General features: G+C 30.2%; 1 protein-coding gene across 2 annotated transcripts in view; it reads right to left on the bottom strand.

Moving 5' to 3' along the window:
• Nucleotides 1-23,693, bottom strand: part of LOC126846805 (probable G-protein coupled receptor CG31760) — a 76,737-nt gene that overhangs the window by 45,125 nt on the left and 7,919 nt on the right. Inside the window, exon 2 of one of the 2 annotated variants that reach the window (XM_050586605.1) lies at nt 20,397-20,758. In XM_050586605.1, the coding sequence (XP_050442562.1) occupies nt 20,397-20,687 (291 nt within the window). In that variant the 5' untranslated portion in view covers nt 20,688-20,758. Of the gene's footprint in view, nt 1-3,785; nt 3,864-20,396; nt 20,759-23,693 lie in introns of those variants that run through there. The other variant, XM_050586606.1, reaches the window with a different exon arrangement.

The raw sequence follows: 23,693 nt of genomic DNA, 5'->3' as shown, positions 1-23,693 counted from the left end.
AGTTCTCAAGGGGTTTCCGAAAAGTTAACCGAATTTTTCCTTTGATATTTGGCCCGACACAACGTTTCTGACCTATTACTACAAAATATTTACAAACAAAGCAACTGTCCAGTTGGAATGTTTTCTGGTTAGGTTAATTAACTATTCTGACGGTGTTCTCTTGCCGTAATACCAATTAGTATAAAAGTGCTCGCCTTAAAAGAAATATTTTTGAAAATATTTGTACATGACCGGGATAGATAAAAGTGGCGTTTGAGTCTTAGCATGAACTATATTTTAAAGTAGCTGTAGAGGTATCAAAGTGGTGTCAGGGTTGATGTAATTTTTTTTTTTTATAGCCGATAGCAATGAAATTTGTATTTTTGTTTTTCGTTTTAATGTATTTTCAAAACGGTGTCAAACATGTGTTGAGTATTTTTTTGTTGTTGCAAAGGTGTTGCTTTTCCATGAAATTGAAAGTTTCAAACATATTATTTTTACAAAATATAAATAAAAATCTATTTACATATGCAAATATTTTCAAAACGTTTAATCCATTAACTTTTAAAATATATAACTTTGTGACAAAACATAATTTAACTTCTTTTGAAAAAAACATTGAAAATTATTTTTTGTTTATGGAGCTAATTATACCTAATGAAGTCTAAACGGTTAAATAGCATATTACTTCTGATTGCCTCACTACTTACACCGGTTTCCTCTTTCCATGTCATTTCCCTGCATAGCCGATCCCAGATATTAAAATTTCGCATCACTATTTATTTAACCACATAAACTCTTAAGTAATCTCTTTTAAACCGGATTATACTCAGACCATTTCACTCTAACATTGTCCTAATTTATTTGACTCCTATAAATTTTACTCCTGTACAGCGGTCTGTTGTATTTTAAAACTTCAAATGGAGTACATAAAAAGATATTATTATTTCAAAGGTATTTCAACAATGGTTATACATTTATATTTGTTTGTTTTGATTTATAAATTATAAACATTTAATTTTGTATGTAGTGTGTGTACAATTTGTATTAAACAAAACTGTTATGTACTTAAATTAAATAAATACTAATTTTTGTTTCACAATTTGATTTGAGTTTTCTGTTTGAAATATACTTAATAATAAAGTTCTTACGCATTTATTGAACATAGATTATGGTAATTTGGATAATGCATTGTGTATGAAACGTTTGTACAACAGTTGTTACTTAAGTAGTGTCTGCTGTAATTAATACTAAAGTTGTTTCACCCAAATGTAAAATGTCATCAAACTTTTATAAAATATTAAAAAAGAATGAATTTTATTAAATTTCAGAAGACTGGGTAATAATAAATTGAAACGCACATTTTGTTATTGTATTATACGTATATCATTAAAATCAATAAGAATAAAACCGTTGGCAAAAAAAAATATATAATTTATGTAAAAAGAGTATAAAGGATTAAAGGGTAAAAACACATTGTTTCATCTGAAAATACATTATGAAAAAAAATTTACATATTTTCCATTTATAGCAGAAAAACTGGTCATTAAAATATAACGAACCGTTATTTGATGTTTGAATATAAAACTAAATTAAAAAAAAATTCATCGAGCTTTTTCGATTCAACTCGAATGTATTATAATAACTTAATTGGCTATGTGTATACCAGAAATATGTATATGTGTATCAGATAACCTTTTTGTTAATTATCTACTGCAGTAGTAGGGTTCTTCAAACAAAACGCTCAAAACTAATTCTTTTTTTTACACATATATATTTATTGTAAAATGGCTATTATTTACAGATTGTAAAACTCAAATTTTCCTTTAAGCAAACTAACACAAATTTTACCTCTATTTTCTGGAAACATTTACCATAGAGTATATTATTATTATGCCGCGCTATAAACAATCCCGGAAAAGTCTAAACGAGACAGAAAAGTTTGTCAAGAATATTATGTGTTCACTGTGGAATCCCTTGGGAAATGCGACACACCCCTGTTGCCATTGTCTTCCCACCGTTCGGTCTTAATATATAATTGCATTTTACCTTGTTAAACCTCTCTTAATGATTCTTTAAAATCTGATAAATCTCTTAACAATACATTATTCCTTATTAACAGCTCCCGCATTAATAATACATCATTGCGTATCATCTGGTACTCTATTATTAATGATTTTTCACTTTAGAGCCGATCATATTTTATCAACCAAACCACCTCTCTTGTCATTTGATCCATCCTTTCATGTAAATTATTCACTGCAGTTTTTTCTATGTTTCATGTTATAAACTTTGACTAATATATAAATGTTCTCGCCAGGTAAATAATTACGATTTTAAGTAATGTAATTGACGGTATACTTAACTTAGCTCAATACAATATAACGTCACAACTTTATAGTGCTAAAAGAAGTTTTTTTTTTACACAGAACAAAGTGGAGGGTTTTTGTTGTAATTGAATTTTTCCGTAAAGTTGCGAAATTAATGCTGTTACAAAAATATATTTTATAAAAAAAAAAATCTTTAAATCCAATTAAATCCTGTATAAATGGGGAAAAAAAGACAGTCGAAAGTTTAGGTAGGAATGTCGGGTCACAAGTTAATTTTATCTGTCCCACATTTTTGCAACTGCGACGGTTTAAATTTGTATAATTCCACAACATTGTTTGTCTTAAGCTAATATTGCATTTTTTTACCATTTCTGTACCATTCTGTTTAAGCACTCTAAATGTAACAATGTTCAATGTTAATTCTAAAAAAATACTTTCCACAATAAGTTTGAAAGGAGCTACTTGAATTCCTTGCGTTGATTCGTGAAAGATGCCAATGTAAACATAACCGTGCTTACAAAAAAGATACGGCTACATGAGAACTTCAGAAAAGTAATACTGTGTATTGCTTATGGTCACAGGTCGGTGATAATAAATAATATTCAACCAGCATTTATTGCAATTAACTTCATTTGTAACGGTGTAAAATTATGTCTCCGGAATAAAACGTTTATATCGTACCAAAGCATCAAACTAATAACATTTAAATATGCTAATATCTTTAACAATGTGCAAATTATTGGGCATGTTTTAACTTTTAGAGAATATTTTAATTTATTCCAAATTTTTTTTGAACATTCATTAAATACTGCTTTTCGGAACGTCAGTTGAAATATATTGCAAAAAACTTTATTAAAATCCTCTTTCTCTTAGGGGAAGTTAAATTGTTTCCTTTTTTTTTTTTTTTAATGAAGATTGTTTTCATAATAAGCAAGGTCTTAGATCTCTAACGATTCGCAGGTTTAAGCACTAAGAGTGAAACTGTAAGTAAATCTTGTGTTAGATAGCTAGTAAATGTAAAAACAATGTACCAGAATCTGTAGACGCCGTTTAGTTAATGGAGGAAAATATCATTAAAAAAACCATAGGGCACTAAAAAAATGATAATAAAGTAAATATTTTCTAAATAATGTGATTTTATCTATAGATTCCTTTCACAGTTTTGCATTACAGTGAGAGTTACTTTACTACTTTTGGACGTTTCCCACAGATCAAACCTATTGTTATGATTTTAAAGATTTTTAAGTCTAGCATAAACGTATGTACCGTTTAAATGTACAATTGCTAAACCCTGACATTTACATTTTTTGTACGATAATGTGCTGAATTACTTAGCGCAAACTTAATCAAGTACAACCGAGGAATCATCTTTCATTATGCAAATGGTTTCAACAAACCCCTTTTATGTTGTTGTGTTGCAGTCACAACACGGTAACGTTAAACCGAGTACTTGAAAAATTAGAAATAAAAACTCACTTTGCACTGAAACCAGGACCGCTTCTTTCTTGTATAACTTAAAAGGACGAAGCTCGAGGCCTGAACCCCACTCGTCTCTTCCAAGAACGTCCGCGGTTAAAACTACTAATGACAATTAGTTATTCAGTACAACGGCTTATTTTGCGGGTCTAGTCTAGTATAAAATGGTTGAACAGCACGTTTGAGGTGTTAATTTATTACAATTGTATTGAATATGGTATAAATTTAAGCACGAACGTTTGCTCAGTTGCAACTAACATTTTTCAAGTGCTTTGTACTAAACGAGACAAACTCAGCCCATATATACATATAACATAAATATATAATACATTATAAACTCATTTTGTTTATAAGTAATTTTAGTTGAATTTGAAATGTAAATACGTTTCATACAAAGTTTTATGATTCATGCTGTTAATTTTTTTCTATTGTTTTTTTTTTTGCGTAAGGTCTAAGCAACTGATTTCTTCCTGAAAGAGTTCCATACACACTCTACAAATTGCAAACTTCAACAGTTAATATCACAACTTTGTAATTACATTTTTTCCCTTCTTTGATTTCATATCATGATGGACGATTAAAAAAAAAAAATATTGTATATACTATTTTAATTTATGAGTAAACTACTTTGACCTTTGATCTAGAGCGCGTCATTAATGTATAAATGATTCAAACATAATAATATATTCTTTACAAGATATTACATGTTTAACAGCCGAGTCGAGTGAACCAAGGTAGGGATGAGGCAATTGCAAACAAACGGGGTAAATATGTAAACACAATTTATTTTGTACAAACAAATAGCCAATAATGTGTACTTTTTGTTGAACTTTATAAAACATCAACGTTACCAAGGGTGTACCCTCTCTAGTTCAGAACCTGTTATTTTAAGACAAAAATTAAGATCATACCACAACAAATTCCACAAATGTGAAAAGTTGCAAAGTTATTTGTTAGATGAGAGACAAAGTTTCTCTAAACTTCAAATATGTATTAATATTTATTTGTATTATTAAGAAATTGTTTGCATTAAGTTAAATTGGTGACATTATATGAATCTAACCGCCAGGCGGCTAAAAACATATCCATGCCAAAAATAACTGTCGATCCCCGTACAGTAATGTATTATACTTTGTGAACGGTGGTCGGTCGTGTTGCAACAGTTGTATTCAAACTTCCCAGAGGGCCACGGGACAAGGATTTTATTAATCCCGACTTGTAAGCAGACAGAATTCCGAAAATACACAACGGCCCGTGCCGAATACTTGTTCGTTGCTCGCCTGTCCGTCCTTAGCCATTTGTGCACAATGAATATTCAAATTCCAGGTTACTATATTTGCATCGTGTGATGATTTATGACGGTTGATAATTTGGAAATACCTTCCACACTGCCACCCCCCCCCCCCAACCACCCAAGTGTATTTCGCGTGCTTTCGTTTTGGTCACGGTCATTTCTCAGTCGAGCAAACACCAAAAACCGGATAACTCTTAAGTTATTCCTTTGTAAACATACACACCCGACCGGTCCGACCGCCGGAAGAAGATAGTGTACCTCCTTACCGGATACACCGCGATGACATTAGAAGAAACAACAGGTAACACTGTACACAATAATTGACAATAAACCCGAGACAAAACCAGTGGCGCTTCCGAAAGCAATACATATTAATATAACACCTAATGATGTAATAAATTACAACCGGTACTTAATCGGACGTCCGGCTCACTCGGTGCCGGACATTTCACCCCTTTTTAATAATTTATTACATCCGATTAACACGGTTAGTCCTATATCAATAAAGAAAAGGACGAATCGATGATGGAATAATTAATGGACCACTACGCGATGAAAAATTCCATTAAGAACAACAATGAAAAAAAAAACCCATCAAAAATTGATTTTTTCAAAATTGTTGCTGAAAACGTGATTGTTTCTCCGACTGAACGAATTAAAACAACAGTTCAACCCAGTTGTAAAGTTTTTACTTGAATATATTTTTAGAAAGTATTCAATTATTTGTATTTTACTTTTTAAAACAAACTTGTATTTTAAAATTCATTTGTATTGTATGAGATACTATGTTGATTGTAAATCGAAGCTGCTTTTAACTCTGCTATTTTTATCGTTTCTTGCTGTAAATATTAATAAAAAAAAGTTACCTACACATTTTTTAATTTGTCTACAAGATGCAACAAATTAAGAAAAACCAATAGAAATTAGTTAGGTTATTTATTTTGATTGAATTTATTTTTTTGATAGTTAACAGCGTATAGATAATTATGATTAACTTTTTCTAAGAGTGTCTTACGGATATGTTTTTTTTAGAATATTTATTTTGTAATTCGAGGGGGTGATGTACTGGCACACACCCTCCTGCCTCCACCCTACTTTATTATCACAACATATTATAATAACAATTAATTATACTATATTCACACGGTACAGAGCCCAAAGTCATTATTTATGAATTCTAGACGTTTAAGTTTCAGTTCCCAACGCCGCGCCGCCCTTCTATGTAAAATATAATATTATTAAAATATGTTAGGCTAGAACGTTTTCCGAATTGTTGTTAGTGTTAAAATGAGATGCCAGTACCAGTGTAGAAGTAAAAACAAAATTATTTCACAAACCTTTTTCCTCTCAAATAAATTGTAAACATGTCGGCAGACTACTTTTGAATTCTTGACACTGTAAAAATCAAAAGTTACTCATTTTTGATTACAGTCGAATTTTACTTTTCTCCTTTTTTTTTCCTTAATAAAAAAAAACTGTATGACTACACATTTCTTAATGTAAAATATAAGAAACATTGTACATTATACATACCTCAAGTGGGATTATTTAAATTGCCAACATAATAGAATACAAAAAAACTCTGTAACTTGATATTTTTTATTTTATTTTTTTATTAACCGTGGTGAGAGTTTTTAATGAGGTTGAAACAGAATCAATCCCTATGAGTTCATTAGTGATTTTAATTCATGTGAATTTTCAACTTAAGATTGGCGTACCCCATAACTTTTTTTGGGAATAATCGAATGTGTTTCAAATTTGTTTGGGATATTTTTAAGAAATACTCTTATCTCCATACATGTTGATACCCCAAAATATATCATATATCCTTTTCCTAAGAAGGGATGTAATCCTTTTACTTTATTTCATTTTTTTTTAGGGACATTTTTGGACTTGAGTTCTGAAATTTAAACTAATTCAAAAGGGGCGCTATAATATGTACGATTTTCTTAAAAATCTGTTGACAATCTTTTTTTTTTTTTAAGAAAAACCCTTCCCCCCTCTAAAAAAAATGGTAAAAATTACATTCCTAGATTACATTAGAAAAGTTACCATTATCTGTTACATTCCAGGCTGTATAATGATTTTTTGGTCGTCGGTTTGGAAGTTGATATTTGCTCGACCATAATTAATCTGTAAATGGACGGCAGAAAATTTGTTTAAAAAGTGGAACTTAAATTCCAAATAGATAAGAAACTAAACTTTGTTATTAATGTTTATTATTTCGTGTGAGGTACAAAATTAATTCCTTTATCTGTCGGTTATAAATACTGACCATAAAAAAAGAGAGACCACCAAAATGTTAATTAAATTGTTTAAATGTTGAAAAAAAAACGATTGTTGTCCGTTACTAAACATTATTAAATGCCGTTTTGTAAAACGGATCATAAAGTGTACTTAAATATAATTTATAACTGTACATAAAATAGGATATTTTATTAGACAAAATAATGTCATTGCTATTTTTGTTTTGCCATTTATAACACACATAATAACCGGTCAGCGTGTTGGGCGTCCAGTTAATAGTCTCGCCAAATTGCTTTTCTATTGATAACATAGTATTTTGTGTTTCATTAAACGATTTTAGTTAAACGATAAAAAACAAATAATAATAAACTAGTTGAAGTGGATGTTTTTATTTTTACCGAGGACTCAATCGTACTCAACTGTACCTATGCCAATGTAAATTGATTTCGACCTGATTAACAGTCTTAGCCCTGAACAGCAGACTAACAGATGGTGTCAAATAGGCATAATTGGACAAAAGAGAGGACCACTCAGATTGCCGCAAGTGTGTTTAAATGAAATGTGTGCAAGTGCGGTTGGAAAAGGCAATGTTGTTGGGGAAGAAGAATAAATAATTGAATCAGTAACATAGACTAGTCGGTCAAAACTGCCAGACGTTATCCGTGTTTCCAGTTTGACCCAGAATTAAAAAAAAAAAAAAAAAAGTAGAAACACCGAGTTGTTATTTCGTTTCGTTCCATAGACACTATTTTATATCCTTTTTTTAGCTAATAAGTTAAATGTTTTTTTATTGAATTTATTCTTTTAACAATTTCGAACTCTGTTAAGCCAACTATATTAATCGTTTTAATCGAAACTCGTTGTAATTACAATAAACAATGCCAATTTTGTTTTTTTTTTCAATTCATACTTACCATCGTATATAGTTGAGGGACCTGACACTGAAAAAATCTATGTAAATTTTTTTTTTTTTTGCATCTGTATTCAATTCTGCGTCGATTAGCAGCTTTCAAAAAACAGACCTCCATAGTTGCGTTTGGGCAATAGGTATAACAATATTTTTTACTACTGTCAAATCGACTCAGCGGATCAGAAAAAGGTAAAAAAGTGGTTTGATTTTTACTTAAATTTAGAGTCATATATTTAACTTGGTTACACATTATGTAAAAATACTTTAAATATTTTGGTTATTAAAAAATAACAAAGGACAATAATATTAAAAATAAATAAAATTTAGTATATTACACCTGTATTTTATTTTATGTTTGTACCTAAATTCAAAAGCATAGTTTATTACTACTCGCTTGTGACAAAATTGCATACCCTGAGCGCCGTTCTATAGTTTTTTTGACACTTTCCATGTTTTGACCCTTTAATGAATGATCATTTTTTATTTTATTTAAATTATAATTCATATTAATACTATAAGTAGAAGTATATTGGTTAGGACGTTAAGTATAAAAAAGTTTTAATCAATGAATCGTCATCAGGTAGCATGTACAATTTCTCGACAAAATAATACAGTTATTGTTACCCCTAAACAGCTCTTCCTTCTTATCTATCAGTTTTGGCACAGAGTAATTTCAACAACTCGAGTTGAAATAAGTATTTTTATTGTTTAACCATTTCGTGCTGGTGTTTTTTAAATTTATAATATATAGCTTGGTATTTTGTAAAAGGCGGTATTCATTTTTAAAGAAAATATACCAATGTGTCATCATAACGTAATTTAAGTAAATACGAACGCCAATAAGTTTAGGCAATACAAGAAAGTATAAAAAAATATATATATAATATTATTATGTTTGCACAGCAATAAAATAAAATATTATGTTATATTTATAATAATAATTCTTTCAAAGCATTTTAAAAACATGACACGTCCAATGTTTACACAATGAAATTATTTGCTTTCGTTTTTAACATTTGATTGAAGTAAAAAAAAGCATATTAAATATATATTTTGTTAGCACACTAAGACCAATACAAAACCGTGTAATTTCCTTTATAAATGGTCTTAAACGTTTTGCGACTGACATTTAAACGACAGCAACTGTTGTCTCAAAACATTCAAATGGTATTTCAATGAAAGTTTTTTGAATGCGCAAACTTAATTTAGGAAGGTATTTTTTTGAATTTAAAAAAAAAATAGGATTAGTAATGAAATAAGTTGATTTTTGACCATCTACTTAGATCGAGTGAAACAAATAGTATTTTCGAGTTCAATTATCTTTAGGGAGTTATACCTACTGTTATTAAACGAAGATAAGTACTAAATAAAGGATAACGCATATTTATCTCTGTCATACTTTTTCGAAAATATGGGTTTTCGTTTTTGATCGAAAAACAGTAATCAAAAAAATTCGTTCAATATTTTAGGGTAAGTTTAAATAATAAATAAATTGCAAAATCGTGTACTCATCTGTTTAGGTTTTTTCTCCATTAGACAAGGTCCATTAGGCCAAGTGATTTACAGCGCTACGTTTAACTATAACTTTGCCTTGAACGCATCTGAACACATCTAAACTTTACGTGACCAACCTAAGACACACGTGCCGTACATTTACAATGAATACTATTGTAAAATGTATTACGAGTGCTATGAGTATTATGTATTATTCTATTCGAGGTAATACAAACCGTTTGAAGTCTATAAATTGTAATCCAACCTAACAGTTTTAAAACGGTTTCGAGCACATTTATGTTGTTTATTATTTACACAATGTTATACCGCTCAACTTCAATTGCAAAACGTTTTAGTTTCAAACATTTTTAATCGCCTAATGGAAACGTAGTTAAAAACTTTCACATCACTCCGATTTCTATCTGATCTTTGGAATAAACATAATATAAAGCAAAAGCAGTTGATGGTTGATGCGACTGTTACTGGGAAAATGCTTTGATATATATATATACATACAAATTGAATGTAGCCCATAAATAACATGATAATTGTGTCGCGTGTAATAAATTAAAAATTACAAATACAAGCCTGAAGGGATCAAACTTCCGGCACTGATGTATTAAACGTTCGACATAAAGGATGACAAATGCCCGATTACTTTATCTTTTAGCGAATCCGAATAAATCGCAAATAAAGATGATAAACTATATTAAACAACAAAATATTAAGAATTGAATGATGATTTATAGGTCGTTCGACGTTTAATAGCATCTACCATGCCCATCTATCTTTTTGTGCGAAATCAATACAATTTATACCACCTTTATTTGGAATTTTTCTTAAAAACTTATTTACACTTATAGTTTAATGACTTAATATTTTTAAATTTGACCAAAAATAAAATATTCAATCCAAAGCGTCCTAAAGTTTTAATACAAAATGTTAAGATAGTTAAGGTTAAAGTGTTTAATTTCACAATTTGTAAGGACTCAATTATTATATAAGTGAATTTTAAGTATACATGATTGAAATTGGAAAATACACAAAATAACAATGATAATAATAATACCATGTCCAGAGTCCTTCAGATTAGCCGGCGGACATATACCTTTTATATCTCCAGTCGACCTTTCTCTGGTAATTAAATAATCCATTTGGAACGATACAGCCATTATTACAATAACAGTTATCTACTATTGCTATTATTATTATGATTGATATTGGATATTATTATTATTGTCGACCTCAATTAGTTTATCTCTATTTCATAGTTAAATTACACTATAAAGAAAATATTTTCAAATACCTGTTGACTCCCATAAAGTCTAACAACCTTGAATAAAAGCTTCTATGAGAATCTGTAAACACAGATGAATGAAGATATCGATAAAAGCATTGTATTGACAAAAGAATGTGCTTAAAATTGTATTTCTTACTAATAGGATAGCTACAATTATGTTTGTTCGTCTATCTATAATAATTACTTGCCATTGTTATAGCCTATACAATATTGAGCAAAAATCCTAAAAAAAAATTACCATTTTCAACTTGAGACTTTGGCGCCTTATAACTTTTTTAAGAATAATCTTATTACATCCAAATTTGTATGAAATAATTTTGAGACGTTGTAAGTAATTAATGTAAGTTGATCAGCCACAAAAAAATATAAAAAATGATCATTTCTGAAGATCTGTGATCTCTCTGTACTCAACGTGCACTGTATACACTAATGGGATGGTTTTTTTTTACATTCACTTTGAAACCTTTTTTTTATATTATTTTTATCTCGAGCCTTTTTTTATCTCGATGAAAACTGTTTATTTCTGAGTATATAAAATATATTTAATTGTTTTTTTTCCACAGTGTAATACAATACCTCTACCGCACCCTGTATACTACAAACTGTGCTGTTTTTTAAATTACTTTTTAAGTCCCGCTTAGCCGAAAAACTTGAATTCTTTGAAATTAGCCACGAGGCTAAGAACATGTTAATACAATTAATTATTTCCACCGAGTCCGTTATGTTTCTTTTCGCGAATATTCTAAGTAAACGTACTTATATATATATTGTTCTTCAATCTAATTGATGAGTTCAGGTGGTTTTTACCAAGAAATAATATGAACGTCCGTGTTCTTTTGTACAGTACACTACAGTATCAACCGAAAGCCGTTTTCCTGTTCATTACAAACAACACATTTCGCAAATTGGATTTAATACCATGCTATCACTCATAACATAGGATCAATGTTAAAACGTCCGTATTTTTTATCAATATAATCGTTTTTGTATATATATATATAATATGATTTAGAGAAATTTAGCACCTCTAAGAACTACCGTACAGTTTTAATATGAATTGCTGACTTTTTTAGCTAGGTAACCTATATATCATTTTTAAATTCATTACAAAAATAATGAAATTTATACCAAATATCAAAAACTTAAATTTATTTTATTGCTCTTAAAAAACCTTAATTTTTTTTTTAATCTTTAGTAAAAATGTTTTTTTATAAAAAAAAGGGACCGTAATTTTTAAGGTTACTAGCTAGGTAAGCTACTAACTAGGTATAGCTTTTACAATGCTTTTATTGATTTTTTTACTTCTACCATCCACAGATTCCCATCTAAGCATTGGTTTGAATGTTATTTTACCACTTTCAGTTTTAATAGTTCTTATAAACCTGTGACGTCTTTCCACGCCTAATATGCTTCATCCTGACCCAACTATACTGGCTTTTTTTGGGTTTTCTTAAAAAAAACTAGTTTGATGGCAGATTTTTTGAGAAAATTTTAAATGTTATAACTACTCTTTAGATCCACCATCAATAAAATTTGCGGACCTTTAAATTTCTGATTTATTGCTACATTAAGAAAACGGTTAGGTGGTTTCAAAAATATCGTGGGTATAAAAAACATAATTTTATAATAAAAAAAAAATACATTTTCAGCTTTTCTGAGAAAGTAGAGATCACACATATTGTGCCTAGCGATTGACAGTTGAAGACTTTAACAAGAGCTCAGCAAATGCCGAGTCGGTCGTTATTAGTAGCCGTTTCTTATGTTGTCTGCTGACATTGTAAAATGACATTTAATGTACCGTCGTCACCATGTTACAGTTATAACGACACTAAGCCCTGGCAAACTAAATCCTATTTAATGACTTCTATCTTCAGTGTCAATGACCTTTCCGAAATAAAAATAAAAAAATACCGTGCAAGACATCCACAATTATTGTACATCTAACGCTTTTGCGAATGGCCTAATGAATCCGTATAGTCGTTGGTACAAACAATGATATTTTTTCATAACACTAAAATAGAAAACATAATTTAAAAAATTGATGTAGCATAATATTTTTACTGCTATTAAACTTCCTCTGGTTGATAATAATATAATATTTTAAATGCATAAAAACAACTACATGCATGTAGCAATATTGCATACTCTAAACGCCGGGTCTTAGTTCTCATCTCCAAACATTTCGTCTGCCCTTATCAATCACCAATCTTGTAACTAAAATATATCTTGTTTTATCATAACAACAATATTGAATTATTATTACTTTTAAACCGTTCCGAGTGGAGAACCTTTTCAAAGTAAACTCTTCGAGATAGAACTTTTTCCAGGCGAGTGCTCCGAGACAGAATAATTCTTAACCAACGATGGACATACTAGTGATGCCGCCAAAATAAAACCCAACAGCTATCATAAATCATAACATTTTGTAAAGATACACATTTTGTATGCTCGTTATTGAGTGTATACGAAACTATTGTCAATGATAACCGCCATAAAGCACATCATTTCGGTGTCTATACTCGATAAACGTTTGTAAGATTATATAAGATCACCGATCAGTGAGTATAGTAAAAAAAAAAAAAGCCAGTATGTACGATAAAATCACTTTTCAAATAAACGCAATTAAAGTAAATTAGGTATACCGTATACACCATAAGAAAAGAGGCCAAAAATATTGTTTTATTTTACTAATCTCTCCAAAAGCCATTTCATTATCCATCTATTTAATTGCATAGCATATAAATTTGAATTTATATACTGGAATAATAGCATCAAAAATGTGTTTACCTTACATTTGAACGTTAGTTTAATCTGATTGCCGTGCACGTTGTTAATGTGTTTGACATCTTATGTGTTAGCCCGTTTGGATAGGATGTGATTTGAAAGCGTTGACAATAAATCGAGATGTTCTTTAGTGCCGAGTGACCTACTACTTGGGATGGATATAAAAAATAAAACCTAACCAAAATATCTTTTGAAAATAAAAAATACTGCCTATATCTTCGTAGGGTGTGAGTTATGGTACATCAGATATATGTATTTTTCATAAAAAAAAAAACTTGTAATAAAATAATATACCGTTTTCAACAATCAAAACTAGTGTTTTCACGTTCAAACGTTTATGATATTTTTTTTTATTCAAATGATAGTTTTTAAGGGCAAACCCCCTTTTGTTTATTTGTTTTTTGTTTTTGGACTAACGATGCGGTAACTTTACAGATTATTACTAAACCAAAAATGAAAAAATCTACTATCCTCTCCCTTAAAACTCAAGTATAAACACCCTCAAATTGTACATAATTTCCTCATAAAAAATCAGTCAGCTGGTGAGTAGTACTACATTTATCTGCACTAAACAACTATGTTTTTTTATGACAGATTTGAGTTTCTTAGCCTAAATAACATAAGGATAATATATTTTCTATTCCTACATTGTCCAGGTAAACCCCTACCTCGGTTTTTTTATTTTTCTGAAAAAATTTAATTTTTGGATTATATTAGTGTTTAGTTTATGGTTGTTCGTAGCTGTTACTAAACGAGCAATGCTTTTTCTCTACTTTCTGGGAGGTAGGCTACGCCGGCAGATATTTGTGACACCCTGTCGGGTCGTTAGAGCGTTATTCAAAAAATACCCGTGACCTCGTTGCGCTTTCCATCTGTTTAACTTCAGAAAAACCTCTTAAGACTTTTTAATAAGAAAACCGCTTTTGATTCGGCGTAACAAGAGTGAATAGGCCATTACACAAATGAACGCCCGCCGAGGAAACGTGTGTCATTCACAAAAAAAGCGTTAACGACTGAACCGAACGACGCATATCATTTCTTTTTTTTTAACCATACCGAATTTTTAATTATACTTGGTCAACGATTAAGATTTTATAAGGCGTCTAATTTTTCACCCAAGACCAGTTCTCAGAAATAAATTCCATTTTAGTAGCTTCCACTTGCAAACAACAAGAGAAAAACAAATTTTCACTTGCTTACATATTATATCTTTGATTTTCAATATTTTACACTTCTGTTAAATTTACTCCTTTGTAAGGCAATGGGTATGAATGGAATGTTTCCAGGCTATTTCGAAATAGAGACAAGCTTGATAAATGTTTCAGTAACAATTTTTACTCGCTCCAACTACAGTTCACAATGTTATAGCCCAATAAGTTATTTAACCTGAAAACAGTATATTTTTATTTTCTCGATTTTCAGAGGAAAGTGGGTGAACCTTTTCTATTTTTGATCTTTTCAAAAGTACCGACATAAAAAAAAAAGCAAAATTAAAAAATCTACAATCAACAACGTTTGGACTTCCTGTCAAATAAAATAATATCACATTATGTGTTTTTTTTTTATTACAACAAATTTAATTTAATATGTTGTCAATTCATTTCAAACCGTTTACACAGTGTGGATATGTTCACAAAAACATTATTTTTTTGTTAAATCACATAATTATGAAACTGTTTATTTGTATGTTTAATATGTTCAGAAAATCCGTTCTATTGTGTAATGTTGCCAGTTTTTAACGCATTAATTGATAAATACAAAAAGTTAATTTTGAGGTTTAATCCATAACATGTAATTGTTATGTATTCTCGATGGAAAAAAAAACATCTGGTAGTGCTATAAATCGGTAAATTTTTTTAAAAGTTAACCCTTTCAGTCAGTGTCCTATTAATGGGACGTCTACTTTTTTGTTTTTAATAAATATTTAGTTTTAAATCTATCGAGGTATATTTTATGGCTTAAAGTGATTAGAAACAACCATTAAAATGAGAGATAAACAGGTTTTTATAACTAAGTAATTATGTAATTTGTTTTTTTTTTAGATTTTCGGCTGACCCCGTGTAGTTGGGAGTGTAAGGCGAGGATGAAGAAGATGTAATTATTTTTAAAATTCCCAAACCTAGTCTCAACCTATTTTCGCCGAGCTTGTTTTCCAGTCTAATGTGTGACATATAATATTGCAGAAATTCCTAATAGAAAAACGTTTCTCGGCCGTGGTGTGTTTATGGCGTTCAAGTAGTATATTATATATATATCGCTAACGTACCATCTCTTTTAGATAACGACGGGACACAAGCTATTGTCCGAATAGCTCTAAAAGGTCAGTGCCTAAAGGTACAGTGCCGCCATTGCATTGATACGGACTCGTGATTGAATTCAATCTCGTTTCATTTAATTTCATTTGACACAGCGATAAATGCCAAGTACCTACACATAGGGTCATAGGGTCACAGGGGCAAGATCCACGCTTCTATCACACGTGTCCAAGACACGTTACTATGACCGCAAAATGAAAAGGGATTCAGTTCAATTACACACTCTTTTTGCTTAAAATTTGTAGCTTTTCCTTTTGGCAGACACATTGGTTTAGTGTTATTTTACAATATTAGATCATATTTAATTTGTGTATATATTTTTTTTAAGAACCCTATCCACTATTTGAAACATAAAGGTTAACGTATACTCGTGTATAAATAACTTTTAAAATTCAAAAATAATTTGCTGGAAATTTAAATTGGTCGATAACTAGTTTTAGGCAATTACTTTCAAAGTTACAAGTTTGAACTTAGTATAGGAGTTGGAGCACGCTAGACAAATTACAAATGCTTCTTGTTCGAGTTGGACTGGATTTTGTGTTGCAGTGTCATGTTATAGTGAAGTATTGTGCGCTCAAATGCTATTACCGGCAGCTGCTTCCTTTAATGTCGCTTTTTTATGTTACTAAAACAGCTGTAAAATCCAGTAGATTTTCCTTGCCAACATTTTATGTTCATCCCACTGTGTAAGTGTTAAAAAAAAGTTCATTTTCGGCGATGGACGATAAACTCACCGGATTACATCCACGCATAGTAGTTATAGGTATAATTTTGATAGAGTAAAACTATACTAATACATTTTATATTTATACTTGTTAAAAACATGTAGTTTGTAACGAAAATAAAATCGTATAAAAAAAAACTAAACTAATAAAAAAAACAATGATAGAACAAACTATTTCGTCGCCTGATTACACTCATAAATTTAAATTTTAAAATTACTTTTTTTATGTGGCTTAAACCAATTTACATAATATATGACTTGACCCTAAAAAAACAGCTTGCAGAACAATTCTGAACAGAATAAGTTTTGCAGCGATTCCCTATCATGTCACTAAATAACCACAAGAGACACTTTTCAAGAATTACATGGGTTAAAATAAATTAATAAATCATTCGAAAGGGACACAGCATTTATTTAAATATTTTTTTTTAGAGCTACTTAAATATTACAGAAACCTTTGCAATAGTAATGTACAAATAAACTGTAGACAATTCGGGAAGGGCTTAATTATTTTATAGTCCATCGCTATTGTAACAATCTTTACTGTCAAATCTATTTTTTTTTTGGGGGGGGGGGGTTCATATAAAAATGGCATTGTGCATTAACGACAAACGGTATTTCAACGCTTTTATTACTGACAATATTTTTCAACTTAATATACTAAATTACCCTATTCAAATTGTTCTAACTTAATAGCGGCGTCGAGAGGCGAAACTTACTTAATGGACGTTTTAAATGTGTTTTATGAGAAAATAATAGGGCTATATAACGGATGATAAAAATGTCTTGTAATAACTCTTATGAAGTTGCATTACTACACATTTAGCAAAAAATATATATTTATATATATATAAATATATATATTTATATATATATAAATATGTGATTAAAAATAAAAAATAAAGTTCAAAATCATCATAACAGCAATTAAATCGCACCATAAAAATGATTAAAAACAATATTATTTGCATGAAAACTCCATTTCTAGAAACAAAATAAATAACATAAATGGGTTCTTAAGATTTAACGATTTGGAAAACTGAATTGGTTCAAATAGTTAACCATTATATGTATATATACAGAGAGAGAGACATTTAAAACAGCAAAACATTAAACGTTATAATATACTTTCTGAGCTCAAGTTATTTATCTTAAAGTCCGGAAAATAAATAAAAAAATATTATAACGCAGCAATAATCATTTGAAATTCTGAAATGAAATATTCCATTATTTTTTTTTAGTAGGTATAGGGAGTTTTTTAAAACTGAGATTTCCTTTAATGGCAGTAAAACGTAAACTATATGATATCAATATATGATGTCAGAATAATGCAAGTCAAAAAATGTACATATACACAATGGTTTATTGAGGATAAGACACTCATTTTCTGGAAAAATATAAATATTTCCAGCATTATTTTCATTCCTTTACTTTCAAGGTACATAATATTTTACTATAGATTTCAAAACATTTTTCACTTCATTCCTCATACGTTATAAAATGAGTGTTACTCATTTGGAAGATCACTACCTATCTTTAACTAAAAACTACAGAATCAAAAAACATGTTTTTAACAGTATTTGACTTGCAATATTCGGTCAAATGAGAAACGATCAAAATTCTCAAGTAGACTTATAAAACAATGTTTAGAAAAACTGGACTTACAACTTTTGGCGTCAGAATTCGGTGGTGCTCAATCGGTATAGAAGTAAAACAGAATTCGGATAAATCGCAAAGCACACCTTTGACTTTGTACATTTCTGGCAAGGTAAAAGACTTGTATGCATTCGATATTTCTTATTGCATAAACGCAGTGGGACAAAAAAGATAATGACGGTTCATCCTACGCTCGCTTCCTTAACGGGTCTGCCGCTTGACCGCACGCACAGCGTGCCAAGGAAGTTTTCAAAATCGACTAAAACAATGGAAATAAGTTGCATAAGTTGTCGCGGGTTATCTGCCGCAGATAAAGAAACTAATATAATATATTTGAATATATATATATATATATATATACAGATGGCGAACAAATGAAATGAGCCCGCTTTGGCAACCACTGTTAATCCCCGGGATTTGGTACCGACCCCGATGGAGAACAACACAGCTGTGCTAGCTAGCTTTTTGGAGTTTAGGATGGTGCCGCGAGGGTTCAGACGATTTAATACTTTTGGTTTATACTATGAAACGCAATTTCAAAAAGCAGCTCAACCTATCTCGTTCGGCGCAAAAAAAAAAATGATAAACGAGAAAATTGACTGAGCCCAAGTTCAAGGCGGCTAATGTAAAATGTCGGCCATACTTATTTAACCGTATAATCCAGATAAATATAATATATCCTTACCTCGGAGCAAAAGTGTCAAAATAAGTTTCAATTTACCGGTTTTCTTAGTTCACCTAGATTTAAATTTCGCGCTCTATTGGCTACCTTATACGACGTTTGGACTCTTACGCTTAAATAAGTATTTAATTAATTATTTATTTATTAATAATTGTATTATTGTATTATTCTCCATCCATGATTTTGTATTTTTCCGGGTAACGGAGAAATTAAATATTTTTGAATTGAGTTTCGTAAACAAAAAAAAAAACATTTACACGTTTCCGTGTCAGAACGCAAATATTAAATAACTCAATACGATAACAGTGACAATGTACAGTAAGCCCTCGAGGGGCTTTCATTCGTTATAATTTTTCAATTTAAGACTTTTCCCGTTTTAACTGTGTACACTTCGTTATTCACGAGACTGTGTGTAAATAGCATAGCTAAATATTTGAACGCACTGGTTTTGTAATTCGTGTCTTAAAGTAATCTCCGCGCTTTTCAGCAGGCTGTAGAAAAGTATTAATACTTTTTTTCGCTGCCTGAAACGTGTTTATTGTATAATTACAGAAGTGTCTAGGGTAACCCGTCCAATTCATCATTTGAAGCACAAAAACTATTAATATTTATAATAAAAGATCAAAAATTATGCATAAGTTTTACAGTAATGGCAACATTAATATCCCAATACTGTGTTCATCAGAGTTCACGATGAACTTAACGGGTTATTGTGTACCTACCCTAACCTTAGTTGCATGGCTTAGAGTTTGATCCCTAGTAATTGAATTTTCGTTGATAACTTAGCCGTAGGCTTTAAGCTGAGTTATTAAGCACTGTCCATTATAATCCTTATCAATTATATAGATCAACAAGTTTAAATTTCAAACGACAATACGATAATGTTCACACGGTTACAGTAGAAGAACAAATATTATAGATAAATGTAATTTCGTCGTTTTAGTCACACTGCGCAGTTCGCCTTTTCGCTTACTTCATAATCGTGGTCGACCGCAAGTGAAAATTTAGGAGAGACGACTGTAATGTGTAATGAATTTTGTGAATTTGGGATATTAGATATAATTTTGTTTGACTTTCAGAGAAGCTGTTGTCCCCGCCTGCCCCATTGTTCATAATAATCCACTTAGTAAGCCTCTCTGAAAATGGCTAATAGTATAGTCAAGTTACATCAACTGTGTACTACTGATCGACGCCGATTACCGTACCTGAGCATATCTGTCGACGACTCCTTCGCCGAGATTCAGGTGCGTTCCAGCCGTGCAGTTGTTTCCCAGTTGTTGTTGCGACTCGACGATTCGCAACAGCCGGTTGACGATGTCGTTTTCCGGTGCATCGCCGCCGTTTGAACGTTTCAGTGGCATTTGAGCGTTAAGTCTAAGGTTTCTGGCGCTTCTCGACCGACCGTGCCGGATGCCAGCGGCCAAACTCGCCGGTATAGTCAAGTACAACATCAATAGTAACACGAGTCCCGAAGTGACCCGGCGAACCGAACACATGATGATGATGATGATATCGCCGAGGGTCTCTCACTCAGGTGTATTGGGTTCACATTTTTGACCGGTTCAAACTGAAATATAAAACAAATCTCTAGTTAGGTTCTCCGCTCCACAGAAAAACATTGAATCACGTAAAACCAATATAATAATAAAATAAATAACCTAACCTTCCTCCGGTGTCAGAAATTCTTGTCTTTCATTTTCATTTTTAATGATTACATTTCTACAATAGTTATAAAACAGTCTATAAATCTTACACAAAGTACTAAACAAAATGTACGACATCGTCAAATGAAACTTATTGGAGTGCTACATAAATGTTTGGAAAAATAAGAAAAGAGATTTTCATTAGTTAAAGCTATTAATAGTTGATGTTGATGGCGAAAATACAGAACAGCCTACGGCTATGTCTGGGTTTGATATTAAAGAAATCTGTTCAAAACAAATTGTACGAGTTTGCGTCACGAGTCATGAAATCTAAGTACAAAACTAAAGAGGGTCTAAAAATGGGTAGGTGGAAAATTTACAATGGGAAATAGAAAAATAGGATAAGTACACAAAGAGATAATTGTATAGAAACGTACGACGAAAACATGTATTCTAGTTACATGCGACATTGTGGTCAGAAGAATGGAAATAACATATACTTTGTTTTGTTGACATAACCCCATTAATAAATTCAATTATTACACTATTATTATTATGAAGAGTTTAATGAAAAAATGAGGCAGGTGAGTCAGATTTCCTCTTTAACTACAACATTTTCGTTGGTACAACTTTTACCTGTAAAAATAATTTCCCAACTTTTTTCGTTTATTTCATTCCTCTACAACTTTTCGTTGAAAAAACATTTGTGTATTTTTTGACAAAGTTGTCTTATGTAAGAAGAAAAGTAGTAGTTTTTCGAAAACTTTTTTATATTATTATATTAATCCTTATAAGTTTCGACAACTTTAACAATACAAGTTTTGTACGTGAAACGCATTTTGAGGGAAAACGTTTTGTGAAAGAAAAATACATATTTTTAGCAATAAGTATTTTACCATAATGCGTAGTATATTATGTGATCGGTGACCGAGGATTATTTTGATTTTTAATAATAATCGACTTTTTAATAACAATAAAAAGGTTCTGACGCAGTTTCTCACAACAGGTAAACGTTATTAAAAAAGTAAAATTAAAAAACTATTTTCTCGCTCCACGGAAAACATTGTATCCTACGTAGATAATATTATGTTAACATTATTATTAATATGATACAATACAATGCATTTTGATATTTAGTTGTAATTCAACGTTTATTGTGAAAAACATAACCAGTACAACACACGACCGAATGAAACAAGAAAAATAAATATAGTTAATATAATAACATAATTATTATCAATTTCAATAATAATAATTAAGTTATTATTGGTCTAATTTAATTCAAATTACAAATTAATTTCTTTGACCATATTGGCTATTAAATTTGTTTCAGATAAGTTTAAATATTTTGAATGTTTTTTTTTTCAATTTATAAAGATAAAGGGGTTAACTATTTCAAAATTTCAGCTTATCCGTCTAAAAGTTAGGTGATCCGTTTTTTATTTACAGACTAAATGTATGCAAACAATTATTCAGTGGTAAAAAAAAAACGAGAGATTTTAAGCTAAACAAGTTATTATTATTATTATTGAATTATTATCGATAACCGTGTTACATTTTGACATGGATATTATGTTATTGGTGTGAATAAAATAAATTTTATGTTGTCACTTCACGTTGCAATTTTCAACATTCAATTTTAGAGTGAAGGTGTTGCACATGAAGACGTTTTGACTTATTGCTATATTATATATATATATATATATATATATACGTTTTATGATTTGATAAAGGCCAATAAAAACCTCGTACGTTTTAGGCACTATACAAACTCGTGTGCGACACTACGGTCGGTTTACGCTATAAATCAAAATCTAACACATCGTGATGTGTTTTTTCTCATATTAGAGGTGTTTTTTTTTTTTTAGATTGAAACCCTTAATAGGTATATGTATATATATTTATATAATATATATACATGTGTGTAAATATACATTTTTTTTTCTTTTTGCAGGGGACGTGAAATAATATTTATGAATCGCGATCATTGAACGATATTATTACCTAATGCACTTCTGACGTGTAAAAGTGGGTTTCTATGATGAAATATAACCGCACTGGCGTTCCTTATAGATGCGGTCTCGGCTGACATAATATACGGTTTTATTACACTGTGTATTAACCTAAACGACGGCCGGGGACGACGAAATTTATGTTTTTTATTATTTTAAATAAACAAAAAAAAAACCCCCCAAACACGGATAGTTTTAGCTGTAGTAAAAATGAACAAAAGCTGTCTAAAACAGCAATTCATTTTATTAAATCTTTATTCAATTTATGTGTTTTCAAATATGACTTTCAAACACCGTCCGAAAAGCAGTCACATTTTGTTGAAAATATTTTTTATTAAAAATACTACAATTTTTTTGAGTATCGAAAAACCATTTCACAAAACAGTTTGACAGTAAATCAAATACTAAAAACACACGTTTTGATAGTATTTTACATTTGATAAAAATTTACTCATAATTCCAGAAATTGAATGGTTCATTAAAATTGGATGGACCAATCGAAAACCATTTTTAATGTAAATTGATTCGTTAAATCTTTAAAGAACGTTCTTACGATCATTAACATTAGCATTTATGACAATATTTCCATACAGCACCAATTTTAAAAAGTTATCATTGAATATTTTTATATTTTCCACTAAAACTCAACAAAACTTTAAGAAAATATTATTAATTCTAAACTACAGCAGTGTATAAAAAAATATATCATAAAAGAAATTCAAAAAAAAAAATAACATGAATACATTTTTCTATACCTATAGATTTACATTTCAATGCCGGTAAAATAAAATTATTTATGAGATTAATAGTGCGAGTTCATGGCCGGTCGTGGGGGGTTTAATTCTTC

This window comes from Adelges cooleyi, unplaced genomic scaffold (assembly GCF_023614345.1).
Source record: "Adelges cooleyi isolate 19-005CV unplaced genomic scaffold, UGA_ACOO_1.1 ACOO_flye_CR_arks_rails_tigmint_CR_PRNA_9, whole genome shotgun sequence".
Lineage (NCBI taxonomy): Eukaryota > Metazoa > Arthropoda > Insecta > Hemiptera > Adelgidae > Adelges > Adelges cooleyi.
Note: the sequence above shows the minus strand (reverse complement) of the source record. Positions and strands in the feature narration are given on the sequence as shown.